This window comes from Alexandromys fortis, unplaced genomic scaffold (assembly GCF_014885135.2).
Source record: "Alexandromys fortis isolate MF-2015 unplaced genomic scaffold, M_Fortis_MF-2015_v1.1 scaffold_41, whole genome shotgun sequence".
Lineage (NCBI taxonomy): Eukaryota > Metazoa > Chordata > Mammalia > Rodentia > Cricetidae > Alexandromys > Alexandromys fortis.
In genome coordinates this window covers 10101277-10118750 of record NW_026067923.1, presented here as the reverse complement: position 1 = coordinate 10118750, position 17474 = coordinate 10101277, and the positions used below count along the sequence as shown (strand labels likewise).

Here is a 17474-nt window from a genome sequence, read left to right as displayed (position 1 = left end):
AATGGCTAGCTGTTCTAGCACAGGATGACAAGGATCAAATTCCAGCCAGACTTCCATTATTGAGTCAGATTAAAAGGTATGCCAATTAAAGTCTGTTGATTGACTTGAGTGATTTTTTAATTTTGAATATTTTTGGAGATTCTTTACTGCTTAGAAGAAAAACAACTTTCCCCTGCTTGATTGTCCTAATATGTAACTGGAATTTCCTGTTAACAAGTTCATGGGTAGACCTGGGTGGAACTCTTACTTTTTTAGGTATTTTTCAGTTTAAAAATGTAGATTATTATAAAAGTAGATGATACTTTTAGAAGTATTGCAAATGTGGTAAAGGACTTGTTAAACATCTATACCATGGCCAGGCAGTGGTGGTGCATGCCTTTAATCCCAGCACTCAGGAGGCAGAGGTAGGGCGGATCTCTGGGAGTTCGAGGCCAGACTGGTCTACAAGACCTAGTTCTGGGACGGGCACCAAAGCTACAGGGAAACCCTGTCTCGAAAAAACAAAAAAAAAAAAAATCTATACCATGATCCTATCATAAAAATAATACAAAAGCCATGTTTTAAAAGAGTTATTTCTTTTTATGTGTCTAAGTGTTTTATCTGGATGTAGGTACACTGTTTGTGTGCCTAGTGCCCGGTGAGGCCAGAAGAGGGTGCCAGATTGTCTGAAGCTGGGATGACAGAGGTTGTGAGGAACCCTATAGTCCCTGGGAATTGAAAGCTGGTCCTCTGCAGAGCAGCAGACTGTCTTAACAATGAGTCATCTCCAGCCCTCAGGAAACATAGTCTTGCAGCTGAGTATTGCTTGACTTATGAGCTTCCAGCAGGCTAGTTTCTCTGAAGAGGAATCAGAAGAACTAATTGAGTTTCCTTGCCAGGTCTTGAAAAAAACTGGAAATTCTCAGTTACCTAAAATTGAGAATGAAGGATGTGATTTTTGAGTTCTCAAACTCAAGTGTGGCATTAAAATCACTTACTTTCAGCATCTGTCAGTTGGGTTTGACAGTGTTGAAGTCTTATGTTGAGGAAATGTGTGTAATTATACCTCTGCTGGTTTACAGTCTTTAGCCTAAAGCTTGCTCTGTCTATCTATCTGTCTGTCTAAATTCATATATAAGGGGATGGAGATGTAGCTCACTTGGTGGAGTAATTGTATAGCAAGCAGGAAGCCTGGGTTAGATCCCCAGAATCAAGAAACAGGCTTTGGTCATACACATCTGTCATCTTAGCATTTGGGAAGGGAAGCAGGAGGACCAGAAGTTCAAGGTCATCCTCTACTATATAGCTTATTTTAGGTTTGCTTAGGATACATGAGATCCTGCTTCACAAATCTCCCTCCTCCTAGCCTGCATAGCAACTCACCAGCACCACTGTGAATGCGAAGATTGAGTAAAATCAGCTGCTTCAACTTTTTATGATATTGACCAATCGGAGACGTTTTTCAAAGAATTTTTAAAATATACTGTCTTGCATTAAGTTTAATAACAAAAGCTCTGTGGTTTCATTTGTTTCAGACGGCTGAAGAATAGCAAGGCATCCACAGATGGACATCGGTACATTTTTCGAGGTCGGATCAATACTGAGGTGATGGAAGTGGAAAATGTGGATGATGGCACAGGTAAGTGCACTTGGTGAACTCCCTGTGAGGTAGAATTCTGACTGCAATGCATCAGCGCTTAGCAGTGTCTCGTTGGGTGTAGCAACATGCTGAGGATGGAGATAGGTGAGATGCAGGCATGCATCCTCTCCTTGGCTGAGGAATTCCAAAGTAGAGTTTTTCTTGAGAAAGCAATAAATGCCATCAATATTTCAGAAGATAAGACATGAAGCCAGAGTTGAGAACTAAGTCTTTGTGGCATATTCGGATGTTTGGTTTGGAGCAGGGTCTAGCCTTCATTTTATGAGTCTTTGCCATCCATGTCCTGGGAAGCTGACAAGGAAATGGGAGCTTCCAGAGCCTTGAAACAGCTGTGTGGTGGGATTGAGTTTTAGCGGTGGTTTTTTCTTTCCACAAGCCATTTGCGTTGTTACATCAACTTTCCTCTTCTTCTTTTATTTCCTTAGTAATTCCTTTCATTTCCTTTCAATGAGCTAAGATTTTAAATGAGACCCTATGTTCCCGAAAATCCGGGCCAAACTGAGCATGTCCCCCACCAAGTACTTTCCTTGTGAGGACACTGGGTAAGATAAGGAATGGAAAATATTATCAGGCTTATCTGCAGTCATCCACACCAACTCAACAACTATACTTTATTTAGATCAAAATGGAAGGGGTGGAGGTAAAGTTTTGAGCATGCCTGGAATTTCTGATGGAAAATTAGGTGGGAAAACATTTTATTTTACTTGAATTCTAGTCACATTTCGGATTGTTATACACAAGGTGTAGACAAAGTGCTTTTTAGAAAATGCAGAAGCTCTCAGACACCTAATTACACTTATTTGGTTAAAAACTTGCAGAAGGTATAATTGTGTTTGGTATAAGACTAACTTAGCTTTTGATTGACATGCAAAATATAACTCAATTATTCTCCTAAGCCCAGGGCCTTTCACTTGTCAGGCAGAAGCCCTGCTGCTGAACTAAGTTCCCAACCATTTGAGAAATAACTATGACAAATTGTTTATAATATTTAATGACTTGTATTCTATCATGGTTATACTACAGCATAGAAGAGTTGATAGTATGTCCTTCCAAAGCAAAAACGTTTAAAAATTGTCTTGCACATTATTTTCCATGTTGAATGAGGATATCAGTAGTTTGGTCTGAGGCCAGATTGCCCTTCACCCATTCTCTGGATTTCAGTGCTCATTTCAGTGGCTTAGTTTAGTTCCTTCTAGAGGATTACTGCTAGGGCTGTTAGTTTGTTTATGATGTTATTAGATAACAATGTTAAAAGCAATAGTAGGAATATGACTGAGATTCCAGGGATTAATTTTCATAGTACATTTGAAATCTCTTTTACAAACTGGTATATTTGTGTGGTTTGGCAGAAAGAATGAATGAAGGCTGTTGACTTTTTAAAAGTGTGATTTCTAGTTCAATGGGCAAACAACAGGTTTTAGTATAGTGATCAAATTTAAATGTGATAAGACTGGCAATTTTCAGTCTTAGGATACTTTTCCATTTGTTTTGTTTTGCTTTGTGCTGTGGTGGGTGTCAAACCTAGTTCCCCAGGTAGGACGGGCAAGTAGTGCATTACTGCTCTGTTTTGTCTCAAAGATTTTTTAAAAGTCTAATCATTTTAAAATAGAGACTTTTAAAGTGCACTCATTCCAACTGCAGGGCCTTGAAAGAGTCCTGTAATGTTATTTTCCGTCACTACCTCCCCGGGTCGGGAGTGGGTAAACATCATGTGTACTCACTCATAAGTGGCTTTTAGACATAAAGCAAAGAAAACCAGCCTGCAATCCACAATCCCAGAGGACCTAGACAACTATGAGGACCCTAAAAGAGACACACATGAATCTAATCTACATGGGAAGTAGAAAAAGACAACATCTCCTGACAAAATTAGGAGCATGGGGACCATGGGAGAGGGGAGAGGAAGGGAGGGGAGCAGAGAAAAATGTATAGTTAATAAAAATCAATTAAAATATTAAAAATAAATAAAGTAGAGAATTTTGCAACCATTATTTATACGTCAATATTTAGAACCGTCCTAAGGTATTGAATATACTACTGTAATATTAAGCTTTGCTCTTAAATACAAATTATTGTTATTACCAATATTATTATTATTCCATGTGTATAATGTGCCTGTGAGTAGGGCATGCATGTGGTGACAGAGAGCAGCCTTCAGAAGTCAGCTTCTCTCTTCAATCAGTTCTGGGGACTGAGCTCAGGAGCTGTGTAGCAAAAGCTTTTCATCTTCTGAGCTGTCTCAGTGCCCTGAATACATTCTTAATAAAAACATAATAGATTTACAATGTTAACTAGACTGCAAATGCATACTCTTTTCTGATACACTTAATTTTTTATGTTATTTAAAAATTTGAGTATTCAAAGAGTTAAGAGATGAGCAATTTGTGTTATAGTTTTAAATGGATATTTGAGCCTTTTTTTGTTCTAAGTAATGTCCTGCGTTGTGTTAGATGTCAGAATTCATTCTTGCATTATTTGATAGAATCAAAGATTTGTTTCAACTAATTTTCTTCATGTTAAGTATTCCTATGAATGGGTAGTGGCTTTAAAATTTTTCCTTAGGATTGAGACATTCACTGTTGATCATCAGAGTGAGCATTGAATGTCTTATGGAGATATCATTATTAGTACTTGATATTTTGGACGAACACTTTGGTGATTCGCCAATTTCCTAGCTTGTGTGTACAGTAGTTGGATATTTTCCAGCTTGCTGAAATGAAAGTGTTATTAAATGACGACCACTGTGTTCATGGAGGTATGCTATGGCTCAGTTTGTAAGAACTCCATCTCCTTCAGTGGAGTTGTGCTGAGTCAATGGAAGGAATTCTCTGGTCACATGGCTTTAAAGTCATTCGTGACTGGTTTGGGTTTGGCCCTTGAACATTTCTGGTTTTATAAGTAATTAGATAGCGTGAATTTTTAAACTTGAACATTCCCCATTTAATGAGTAGGAGTTTAAATTCCATTCTCTTTTGGACATCTTCAGAAATTAGTTCAAGTCCATTGAAGCTTATTAAATTCTGGGTTAATCACCCAATTGTTATTTCATTTGATGATATTTTTAATTATTAAATAGGAAAAAGAGCCTAAGGGTATATCTCAGTGACAGAGTGTACACTTAGCATTAAAGAGGCCTTGAGTTGGGTCCCTAGCAACAGTACAAATCAAAACCAAACAAAACTCACTAAGGAAACAGCACCATTGACCTTTTCCTTGGTCTTAGTGAGAATGATCTTTATGGATAAGTTTATTACAGTGAATATTTTTGAACAGTGTGCTGTGGTTCTACTTACATAGTATTGTATTTTAAAGAAAATGAGAGCAACTGCTCATTTTATAAAATATATGCTAATTGTATTATGAAATATGTGTACTCAGTTTGAGGCTCCTTATGTGTGTATATATACACATGTGTAAGAACTACATGTAAGTTTAAAATTACAAGTGCTACATTAAAAACACAATAGAAAACATTCTCATCTGAACTTTAAATGGAGAATCATTATTCTTCCATTTAAAATCACATGACATGGAGCTGGAGAGATGGTTCAGCCATTAAGATCACTTGCTACTCTTCAGGAGAACTCAAGTTGGGTTCCCAACATGCATGCTGTAACTATAACTCCAACTGTAACTGTTAAGTACAGGTTCAGGGGATCTATCTGTCTTCCTCTTCTGGTCTTAGCAGGCACTCAAACATCCATGATGTCTGCTTGCCTGCCCACACAAGCTAATTTGTTTAAAGTCCTTTTGGTACAATCTGATTTTTCCAAACACTACTTGTACAGCAATTGTTGTGCTATTTGGGCAGATTGATTCTTTCCGGCTTGAGAAGCAGAGTATTAAGTAATTTTACTATTGTCTGTGAGAAGAATATGCTGTGCTTGTTTTAAAATAGACCCAGTATTTCTCATGTTGACCTAACATGCCCTTTGTCAATGTCTTTCTCTGGAGTGTGATTATAGGGGAGATAATATAGGTGGGAATGTGGGGTCTTTTAAGCAATAGAGCAAGGTTCATGTGTAAGGACCTTGTCAGGTGACAACTATCAAGAAGGAGTTGCAAATTCTTTTAATAAAAAAAATTGCTTTGGTTATATTTTCACCATTTCATTAAAAATTTTCAGTAAAAAGTGTAGCATAGTTATAAAGTCATTTTTATAGTCTCTTGATTATAAAAATTAATCCATAACTAATAAAAGTTAATCCATAATCTTCCATGGATTTTGAGGTTCTGCTATTTTTTAATTGAATATAAACATAGGTATGTAAAAATGAGAAAACCCAAAAGCTTATTTTAAAAATTTGAGATTGTGAGCCAGGCAGTAGTGGTGCACACCTTTAATCTCAGTGCTCAGAAGGTAGAGGCAAGGATATCTCTGTGAATTCAAGGCCAGCCTGGTCTACAGAGTGAATTCCCAGATATCCAGGGTTATACAGAGAAACCCTGTCTTGAAAAACAAACAAATAGGAAAAAAACCAAAATATTAAGATTGTGTATGATGAAAACTTGTGCTTTCTGTGGGCTTACTATACATATCTAAAATGCAGACCAATATTTGATCTAATTTGGCTGATGTGGATGTGACCAGGGTGAGAATACATCTTGGGGATCAGTCACTCAACAGAAGATAATGGGGTTGTTTGCCATTAATGAGAAAGAAATGGCCATAAAGAACATCTACTTCCTCTCAAAAGAATATAATAGGTGGCTTTGGAGAAGAGATGCCAAGCCAGGTGCCACTTGGGTGTTCCCTAACCCTCTCTTATGTGTGGCTGGTCCAGTGTACCTGCTGTTGCTGCCTAGGATGTTCAGGGAGACAAATGGTGTCACTTTGGTTGGTGCTGATGCTGAGTCAGGCTGCCACCATCTATTTCTCCTTTCTGGAATCTTCGCTCGGTGGAGTGACTGGCTAGTAAGCACCTACCTATTATGTCACTGTGTCTCCCTGCTTTTACTTGTGGAATGGTGTGGGTTCAAAGAATACATCCCATTCTGGCGCAGCAGCAACAGACTGGCAGGCATATGTTTCTGTTTGTTGTGTTTTCCTTGTATATACACATTCTGTTCTCTGACTTTATCTCCATGGAACATTCATTAAAAAAAAAATAGAAATTGGTCTGTTCAGTAAGACTTTCTTTATTCTGAAACACAGAATATATTTTCAGGCAGCATTAGAAAGATACGGTTAACTTAATATCTTGATTGTTTGATTATGGAAAAATGCTTAAACTTTTCTTATTTTATTACTTTGAAAAATTTACTAATATATTTGGACATGTTTAAAATGAATTTTAACTTGTAGTATTTAATTACATGTAATATATCAGCCCTGTGAGTCAGGTATGTATGTTCCTTTAATGAGCACTAACTATACCAAACTATTTCCCTAATTTTCATGTGTATAGTATATGAGTATTGTGCATACATCCACACTATATTTTTAATTTCCTGGCTTTGGTGCTCTCACTAGTTGGATGGTCATGCTGATGTGATACAAACTGCTCTTTTATTGCTCTTGACTTGTTTGCAGCGGATTTTCACAGCAGTGGGCACATTGTTATGAATGGGTGGAAGATACATAACACAGCAAAAAATAAATGGTTTGTGTGCATGGCCAAAAGCGCCGAAGAAAAGCATGAATGGTTTGAAGCTATTTTGAAAGAAAGAGAACGCCGGAAAGGTGGGTGCAGAAAGGGGGAGCTCTTGTGATTTGTGAACACCATTTAGGAAAACACCTTTCCCTCAGGTTGACCCCTACTTACCCCAAATGGCTATGACCTGCCCAAGCTTAAAATAGTGAAAGCAAAAAATATCCATTTTCTATAAAAGTCTCTGATGATATTTGCTTTATCGGGCTCTATCCTTATCTAATTATTCATTTTTACTGATAAATGTTAATAGTCCTTACGTTGTAAAAATCACAGAATCTCAGTATCAAATTTTCTGGTTTGAAGACTAAAATGCAATTCAAACACTTCTTCTGCAGCGGTTCTCGTTGCCCCATCCACTGGCTGTGAATGGTCGCAAGATTTTAGCTTTCATTCTGGCTTCCTTGACCTATATTTTTTGCCCAGCTTATCCACCCTCATGTCTGGGACTTGTGTCCTTTACTTGTGTGCTTCTTTGTACCCGGCCTTGTCTTCTCTCCTCCTCTCCTTCTCTTCTGCCGTGCTGACCCCCAGATTTCCCTTGACATTGTCAGGGTTCAGCGGGCTTCTTTCTACTTGGCAGTTTGCCTGAAAAGTGTCTCCACTTCCCTTTCCTTTTGGAACCTGGAAGGCATCCTGATTCCCCTCTCTGTCATAGCTGTAAGTAGCCACTGCTCTGTCCCAGACCCTGCCCTCTAGGTGACCTACAAAGCAACAGAACTTTCTTTCCCATAATATCTGCTCTTTTCACATAAAATTTCATGAAAATCCTATTTCATAAAATACATTGCTGTCTCCTTGGTACCTGAGGAACTAAATGATTTAGCTCTACCAGGACATTGCCACAGCCCACAGAGCACCTGTAGTCTCATGTAAACCTCAGGACCCTATGCCTTGGATTGCTCAGTTTCAGTGACTCTTATAAGATTCTTTCTTAGATATAAAGATTCACAATGTTGCATTTAAGCACGGTCTTCTTGTGAACAATTTTATAGCATTTCTCTGACAGAGGTGAGATGTGCTCAATGAGCCTCTCCCACTGCAGAAAGCGGGAGTCCCCTCCAGGATGGACCGCAAGCATAGTAAAGCAAATCTCATTTGCCCTTCCTCCACTGGCGAAACCATGTGTCCTTGGGGCACATCCTTGCAGGGATGCCTCACACACTGCAATATAGCCTGGCCAGTCTCACTAGGATGCTATGAATTTCTTACAAACTGATCTCACTTCTATATAGCTCAAACCTACACCATCTATTCAGTGGTTATCAACCTGTGGCTGGCAACCCTTTGGGAGTCGAATAAGCCTTGCACAGGGTTCACCTAAGACCATCAGAAAACACAAATATTTGCATTACAGTTTATAACAGTAGAAAAATTACATTTATGAAGCAGCAACAAAAATCATTTTATGGTTGGGGGGGTCACCACAACATGATATTAAAGGGTTGCAGAGTTAGAACCACTGTGTGTCTAACTGATGGTAGATGTGGCAGTAAGGGCTTGCTTAATGAGGGTATGAGCGAATAGATGAAAGCTCTTCATTAACGTGATGTTTATTATTTCATTTTTGATAGGCTTAAAATTGGGCATGGAGCAAGACACCTGGGTAATGATCTCTGAGCAGGGTGAGAAATTGTATAAAATGATGTGCCAACAGGGAAATCTGATCAAAGACAGAAAAAGAAAACTGACTACGTTCCCCAAGTGCTTCCTTGGAAGGTAAGTCTAGTCTCCTGGGTGTACTGTCTATTTTATGTGATTTGTGTTTTAGAAATGTTATCCTAAGCAGTTTTGAATCCTTACTCATATTTGGCATTTTTCTGGAGAGAGAGATATGAGGTAACGGTCAATGATGCAGGGTCACGGATAGCCCCTTGAGCCATCCATTCGTCATCATTGACCCCACAATTGCTGATAGCCTTGTTATCAGGGGGAATTAGAGCTTGTGTTTAGGCAAGGAGTGTCAGGCAGGCGGTATGCCTATTGGGGCCAGGATGATGGACTTGATGTGGCACTGCGCAGGGTCTGAGACTAGCATTGGACAGGAATCTATAAAGTGAAGGGATATTGGAGGGTAGAGAGAAGACAGTCTAACTTCTGCTTAGCCAGAATTCGTACAGCTGGAGTCAGAGAAAAGGGGTATAGGTAAAGAGTCTAATAGATTGTCATGTGAGGGGTCTAGAACCTGAGACTGTGTGCTGTTTGGGTACCAGAGGCTCTTTGAATGGGAAGGGTAATTGCTTCAGCTGGGTCTTCGTAGGCCAGGCTCTAGTCTTGCTTTTCTGTGAATAGTTTTGAATCCAGTAATCCACACTTAGGAATTTAATGCTTCTGTAGTTATTTAAAGAAGCCAAAACTGTGGAGTAAGGAGCTTGACACATCCATCTAGTTAAAGAATGCTGAAGTCGGTCCGCAGTTCCCTGGAGTTATAGTGAAGACCAGACTGTGATCAACCATTTTTGTTCAGCTCCGGACACTTCCATTGGTTAATACAATGGTTTGGGACAGTTTGGTTTCTATATCCCTTTGATCCATCGAGTTGGTAAATCTGTGACCCCCATGATATCCTGTAACTAGCTACCAGGAGATAGTATATGACCACATCTGAACCGTAGACAAGGAAACTTCAGGCTGAAGTGAAGTAAGTTTTCCTGTTAGACTATTTTCGAATCACCAGCCCTCAAATAATGACACGAGAACTTATTAATTATGAAAGCTTGGCCTTTAGGCTTGTCTCAGCTAGCTTTTATAACTGAAATTAACCCATTTATATTAATCCACATTCTGCCATGTGGTGTTACCTCTCTTCCATCTTGCTTCTCTTGCTTCCTCTCAAATATCCCACAACAAAGAAGGCCAGAACTGGCTCTCTTATTAAGAGAGGGCGTCTTCTTGGGTGGCAGGGGGCCACCGTTGCCTAAAGATATTACCGAAGCTCTGTACCTGTGCTCCATCAACACCCTTTGGGTGATAGCTAGTATGGAGGAAAGCGGATCTGACATACATAGAAGATCCGTCAGGCACCACAAGCATGGCATCTCTTGCGATAATTCCATGGGTGTAACTTTAGGGTTCCCATGGTGATATGTCTACTTGCAAGAGAGTTGCTGCAAGTTTGGGCTTCTCAGCAGTTTTTATTGGCATGCAGCTTAGTTATAGGTTATCCTTGCTTCATTGATAAAGCTTCTTGTGAATTTCCTTTCTGACGTTACTCCCACGTTAAAAAAATATCACCATTTCACATGCTTAAATCAGCTCCTTTTCTCATCTAAGTTAGGCATTTAATGAAGTAGGGAAAATCAGAATGAAGAATTATGTTTTGGTTTTATATGAACCAGTTCGACCCACAGGCCTTCTAAGAGCCCATTGTTTATCAGTCCCTGTGCTGACATACCTCGTCCCAAGCAATCCTGTAGCAGCACCATGACACTGATGTTCTCATTTGTAACATGGCATTTTACATTCTTAAAGCTTTTCTCTTTTATTGTCTTAAATTATCTTATCTCTTTTGCTCTTTCTCTTATGTATGTCTTTCTTTTGTATTATTCTTATTTAATGAAAAAAATAGAAAGCCCCCTATCAACTTTTCTGCCTTAATATGTGTTTCTTAAAGTAAACAACCTACGTGGAGAATTTGTGCCCCTTGATTATTTGATATAAGGTGTTTGTCACCTGTGGGATAAATGGAAAATAATTTGTTTGGTGGGTGACCATAGTTTCAATTCTCTGGCCTAAGTGTAAAGAACAAAAATGACTCTAAAACATATTTATTTGTTTATGTAAATGTTCAAGTGTTATAGTTATAAGTATAAATATGAGAATATTTTAGTTTCAAATTGTCTGTATTTATTGTATATTTATCTCAGTGAAACCCATGACTATTTGTTTTTGGAGGGGCATCATCTTTTAATTAAATCCATATTTGAATGAAGTCTTTGGGAAAGAGGGACATCCCCAAGTACCGTTATTTAGTGAGTGCAGTGTCTGAGAGGCTCAGCACACAGGATTTCTGTGGTTGGGAACTCTGTGCCTGCAGGGAAAGGGGAGAAACCTGCTGGATGTCTTAAAAATGGTGCTTTGTATATTTAAGATTCCTTTCATAGCTGCTTTGTGATATGTGTACCAGACAGACTTCCCAGGAAGATGCAGACTTTATCAGTTCCATTGTCTTTCCCTTGCAGTGAATTTGTGTCATGGCTTCTGGAAATTGGGGAGATTCACAGGCCTGAAGAAGGTGTTCACCTGGGACAAGCATTGTTAGAAAATGGGATCATCCACCATGGTGATTATTTCATTAATTTACATTAATTTACATGACCTCTGAATCCCACATCTGTTTCATGTACAATTTTTCATTTCAAAGAATGCTTATTTTTTTTAGTGCTTCCAACGTGTAAAGAACGGTGTATCGTGAGCTTAAGGTTATACAGTTGCCATTCTTTAAAATATACAGGTACTGCACAAGCAAACACCAGAATACTAATAAGTACCAGATTGTGGTAAGAGAGATGCCCAATTCTGACTAGAATGTGTGAGACTACTTGATGGGCGCGGTAGCATTAATGATGGGCATTTCAGAATGAACAGAACTTAAAACAGCAGAAGGGGCATCCCTTCTGAGGAAATGATGGCACTCTATTAGAGTAGGAAAAGCTTTCATGGTGGCCACTTGGGGAACCGCAATAGGCTCTCATGTCGGTGTACCATGAGTTCCATGAAACAGCATCGTGTGAAGAACTTGTGGAAGGAAGACAACTAACATCAGCAGGACACCCACTGTCTGTGTACTAAAGGTCAGGACCTGATGAGTGTCTTCACATGAAGGCATGGAGTCTGAAAGGTTAAAGGCTGCAGCACACAGGCCTGCCAGAAGGCTGAGCTTGACCTGGGGCTAACAGAAAAAGGATCCTTTGAAGCTGGGTGCACAGATATGAAGGGAGTTGGCCCGCCTGAGAGGCTGGAGAAACTGCAAAAGCTTATGTAATCAGTGTTTGGATGAGATGGATGGAGAGATTGGACTCTGCTGAGCTCTCTGCTCTGCCTGACGGAGACGTCTCATTCAGGAGAGGCTGAAGTGGTGAAGAATTAGGGATGGCACAGGCATCAGACTACAGCAGGGAACTTGGAGAGTGGTCAGTTGGGCTTGCAACTCCAAGAACAAGGAGAGAGTGGTGATGAGGATCTCTAATGTGAAAAGTGGGGTGCAGCGAAAAAGACGAGCCATTCCAAACTGTGGCCATTTGACCAAGGAAGTTTTGCAGTCATGTCCTTCCCTAACCCACAGTAGGGCACAGACAAAGCACATCCTCATGAGTTTTTTTCCATCACTCTGGCTGGGTCCCCTGTGACTGGTGCCACCTTCTAGAGTTTGGGCATCATCCCTCTACGTAGACAGTGCTCTCCTTCCCAGGATCCCTGCCCCTTGAATCTCCATTATTTCTTCTCTTGTTTCCACTTCTGCTTGAGTTTTCTTTATAACAGACAGCAGAGGAAGGTATTATCTATTTTCATTGCTTTTCCCGGCTTCTCATGATTCGAGTCCAGTGTTATTTCTAAGTTTTAACTCTTTCACAAAGGTCTGCACCACTCTGCGTAGTGGGACAGTCGATTCCTACTCTAAGTGGGCACCTAACCAGCCTGACCGGCTACACCGTGCCCACCCTAGCCTACATTTTCCCATACTCAAAGGGAACACTTATTTGGGGTCTTTACTCTCGCTTCTCTCATTCAACAGTTGCTTATCAGTTTCCCATAAAACTAGGGGCCATTTCTAGGTGCTAAAATTACAGTACTGTAGGAAATAAAGCAACAAAATTCCCTACATTCTTGACTCATCTTTTCTGTGAGCCTTTGACTTTTAGAAGCCCTTCCATCCAGTCTGTCATTTTAATACATTAATTTTGGAATTTTAAATTTTCCTGAGTTTTGAATTCATAATTAGTATGTGTGCCTGTACATGTGTGCTTGTGCTGTGTGCTGACCAGAGGATAACTTTCTGGAGTTGGTTCAAACTGTCCACCTGTGTCCATCTGCGTGGGGATTAAACTCAATCATGCTTGTGCAAAAAGTGTTTGTAAACATTGTATTATTTCCATGTGGTTATCACTGCCTGAAATTTCAATGTTATTTTGTTTCTTTGGTTATTAATTATCTCTTAGTCTCCTTTAAACTATCCTGGGGCTTCTACTCAAGACATAGACAACATTAACACATGAGCCATATATATTGTGCTTTTTATGCCTAACATGTTTAGATACTCAGTAATTACATGCTAAATGAATAAAAGAAGTATCATACTTTAAGCAAATGGCTGAGACTTTCATATAATGCTATGGGAACTCCTTCAGCCAATAGCTTTTACGATACTGGCCCACTTTGAACGTGGTCACATGTACTATATATGCAGATGTACAAGTGTGTGTGGCCCCTTGGCTGCTGGATTCGGTTCCAGTTCCCTGCTCTCACAAAGGAATGATTACCACTGCTTTTTCTGTGAGTCTAGCCCTAAATAAAGAAACTTTTATTATACTCCATTCTGGGCTGATGCAGGATTCTTTTATTGTAAATTGCAACAATATTGTATATCACTTTATACTCGATTCAGTAATACACATTATCTAAAGCATCATACACATTATCTGGTGTGATAGAAAGCCCCAGGTGACAGCTGTAATAGTTACCTTTTGCTGTGACCAAAAACAACTACCATAAGCAATTTAAAGCAAGGTTTTACTCTAGCTCATGGATTCAGAGGGTCACATGGTCATTTGGCCCCTTGCATTTGAGTAGCACATTATGGTGATGGAAACATGGGGCAGAGAAGTGTTTGTCTCTTGGCCAGTCAGGAAGGAGGGAGAAAGACAGGCAAGAAACAGTCAGGGATAATAAAACCTCAAGAATCTGCCTCCCAGCAATCTGCTTTCTTGGACTCTATCTAGCCCTTCCAGAACCTTCCAAAATAGTCCTACTATCTGGGGACTAAGAATTCAAGTAATGAGCCTATGAGGAACAATTCATATTTAAACCATACAGCAACTTGAAGTAGGAGTGAGAAGATGTTGATACAGATGGTTTTAGTCTTTCATATCCTCTAACCCAAGCTCAAGGTTACATTGGGGTGTTCTTATATGTGTATTTCATTGTATCTTTAATTCATAAAACATTTTAATCAACACACAGTAATTGTATATATTTATGGGATATATAGTGTGATGTTTAAGTCATGTTTATAATATGTACTGATCAAATCAGTTCTCTTCGGGGATTTGAACCCTGCAAGGCTTCCTTATGCTCCAGTAGATGCTCCTATGTCTATAAACACACAGGCAGCATTAAGTGGACTCAGGAGGTCACAATAAAACCTCAGCAAAAGAGCACATGGAGTTTGGACACCTCCATATGCTCCCCTCCATATGAGGGGAGGGGAGAAATTAGGTCAATTTGATCTAAATATATGCATATTTGAAATGGTTTCTTTTAAAAGAGTTTTCATATTTAGTTATTTTCGTGTATCCACATGGCTTGGCACACGTTTGAAGGTTAGGTGACAACTTTTGGGAATTAGTTCTCTTCTTCCAGAAACCTTGTGAGTTCCAGGGACTGAACTCAGGGTTTTGGTCTTCTCAACAGGTGTCTATCCACTGAGTTATTTTCCTCGTCCAGTAACAGAGTCTTGAAGTGAAAATACTAAATGCATTTTTGTTAAAATTATTTTCAAATTTGAAATGCAAGAATTCTTCAAATATTTAAATTAGAAGGATTAAAATCTGTTTTGAACAATTGTATTTATAGCCCGGTTAATTCTTTTTGCTGAGAAATATAACCCAGAGAGCTGTGTCTCAGTATTTTTGCATTTGTTACTGTTTGAATTCAGGGGCCCAGGCTTATTATACTACAGTCAGGATTTGATGACTCTAAAGTCACATTTGGATTCTAGCATTTTTATGAAAAGAAACCATTAAAAATGTCTCTAATTCTCCAAAACCTGGGCCAAGAAATCCAATTGTGCAATTTCACATTAAGAGATTAATTCCATTTAAAGAAGAGATGGGTGCTAAATACTCTAGTGATTGAGTCTGTGTTTCCAGCTGTACTTTTGCAAAAACACAATTCTCAAAGTAAAGTTGAATGAGCCATCTGTTTAGAAGACAGTTAGGAGAGAGAGAGAGAGAGAGAGAGAGAGAGAGAGAGAGAGAGAGACCGGATGTCTAGTGTGACTGGAAGTCTATTTATACATTCCAAGAGGATTTTATCAGTTACTCCAAGGACCCACACAGAGGTAGGCAAGAAATGGCCATTTAAGGCAGGGAGTGTCTCAAGCTAACCTGTAATTAGACTCTGGACCTGCAACATTCCATCCTCCCCAGGTCACTGTGTCCCTCAGCCTCTCCAGGCACAGCCTCCCCCAGGAACCCTTCTTCACAGCTTTGTAGTGTTTCGCTGCCGAGTTTTGCAGCTCTGTTTATTAGTGATATTAAACTGTGATTTTATTTCATGGTGGTATCCTTATCTGGCTTCATAAACTGAGTTTGGAACTATTCTTTCCTTTTCTTTTCTTTTTCCACCTCCCTCCTTCCCTTCTCTTCCTCCTTGCCTTCTTCCCTCACTGCCTCCCTCCCTTTCTCCCTCCCTCCCTTCCTTCCTTTTGAAGAGTTTGAGAAGGATTTGCATTGATTCCTTAAGCATTTGTTAGTGTTCACCAGAGAAACCATCAGTCTAGATTATTAGAGCTTTGAGAAATGAAAAATTTACCCTATAGATGACACAGAAGGCTAAGCATTCTTATTTTTCATTGAGAAAGAGGGAGAAAAAAGAACAAAAGAAAAAAGGAAACAAGTAACATGCTAAAAAAAAAGTGCTTCTCAGTGTAATACAGGACATAAAATTTTAGAATCTGTTCCACATTGAAAATATTCAGTCATCTCTGGGGGTCTGAATACAAGACACTTGGATTGGTGTTTCTGTGGTCTTGGCCCAACCACCATATGATAAAACAGATTCAAGCAAATATTCACTTCTAGGATTGAGGATAGAATAAACAAATAACTTGCTTATTATCTAAGTATCTACTCTTTTCTATTTTTAAATTGAATTTAGTTTACTTTTTTTTTTTTTTTTTGTGAGGCAATGCCTTGCTCTGTGGTCCATGCTGACTTACTTTGTAGCCCAGGGTGGCTTCAAACTCACTAGATAGGTTAGGCTGGCCTTGCTTCAGCAATCCTCCTGCATCGGCCTCCTTAGTTGTAGGATTATAGAGTATTACCACACTGGCCTGATTATTATTAACTTCAATCGAGTCTTCAGATCATTGTATGAAATGTTTCAACGTAGTAAAGGAGAAAACTTTACAGATTTTACTGTTGAAAATATTGGACCGACATTACTTTGTTGGGGAATCAGTAGCTATTTATAAATGGTGATTATGTATTCAGTAAACTTGTTTTTCGTAATGATTTAACTTGCCACTATTCTGCTGTAATATTTCCATGTTTCTAGTTACTGACAAGCATCAGTTCAAGCCAGAGCAGACGCTGTATAGATTCCGCTATGACGACGGCACATTTTACCCCAGGAGTGAGATGCAGGACGTGATTTCAAAGGTAAAGTCACCTTCAGTCGTGTCTTAGCGGGACTCATGTTGCCATACTCGGGGAAGAAGAAAGGCCACTGAGAGGCATGAAACAGTCTTCTATAGAGAGAACTCTAAAGTTATCATGCAAGCTGTCTTTGTTGTATCAAATTTCTGGAATTCCAGCGTTCTATCATTTATTTTCTTCCTTGCTTCTAAATGGAAGTAGAACCTCACTCAGAAGGTACCAGTCATTGGCTTTCACGTGGAGGAACCCTGGTCAAGACATTTGTATAGAATTTAAAAACCAAGACATAAAGAACAATTTAGTACCAGTGTTCATTGTACCTTTGGCAAACTTTTTTTTTAAATATAATTTTTTATTGAAAAAAAATTTTTTCTGCCTCCTCCCCGCCTCCCATTTCCCTCCCCGTCTCCCTTTTCCCCCCTCCTCCCTCTCCTCTCCCCCTAACCCCACTCCTCTCCCCCTCCCTCTCCAGTCTGAGGGGCAGTCAGGGTTCCCTGCCCTGTGGAAAGTCCAAAGTCCTCCCCGCTCCATCCTGGTCTAGGAAGGTGGACATCCAAACTGGCTAGGCTCCCACAAAGCCAGAACATG

At 39.5% G+C, this 17474-nt stretch overlaps 1 protein-coding gene across 1 annotated transcript in view; it reads left to right on the top strand.

Annotated features, from left to right (window-relative positions):
* Prex2 (phosphatidylinositol-3,4,5-trisphosphate dependent Rac exchange factor 2) overlaps positions 1-17474 on the top strand; it is a 268825-nt gene that overhangs the window by 100686 nt on the left and 150665 nt on the right. The window contains exons 8-12 of the mRNA XM_050142087.1: positions 1515-1618; positions 7173-7322; positions 8865-9009; positions 11472-11572; positions 16786-16889. Of these exons, the coding sequence (XP_049998044.1) occupies positions 1515-1618; positions 7173-7322; positions 8865-9009; positions 11472-11572; positions 16786-16889 (604 nt within the window). The remainder of the gene's footprint in view (positions 1-1514; positions 1619-7172; positions 7323-8864; positions 9010-11471; positions 11573-16785; positions 16890-17474) is intronic.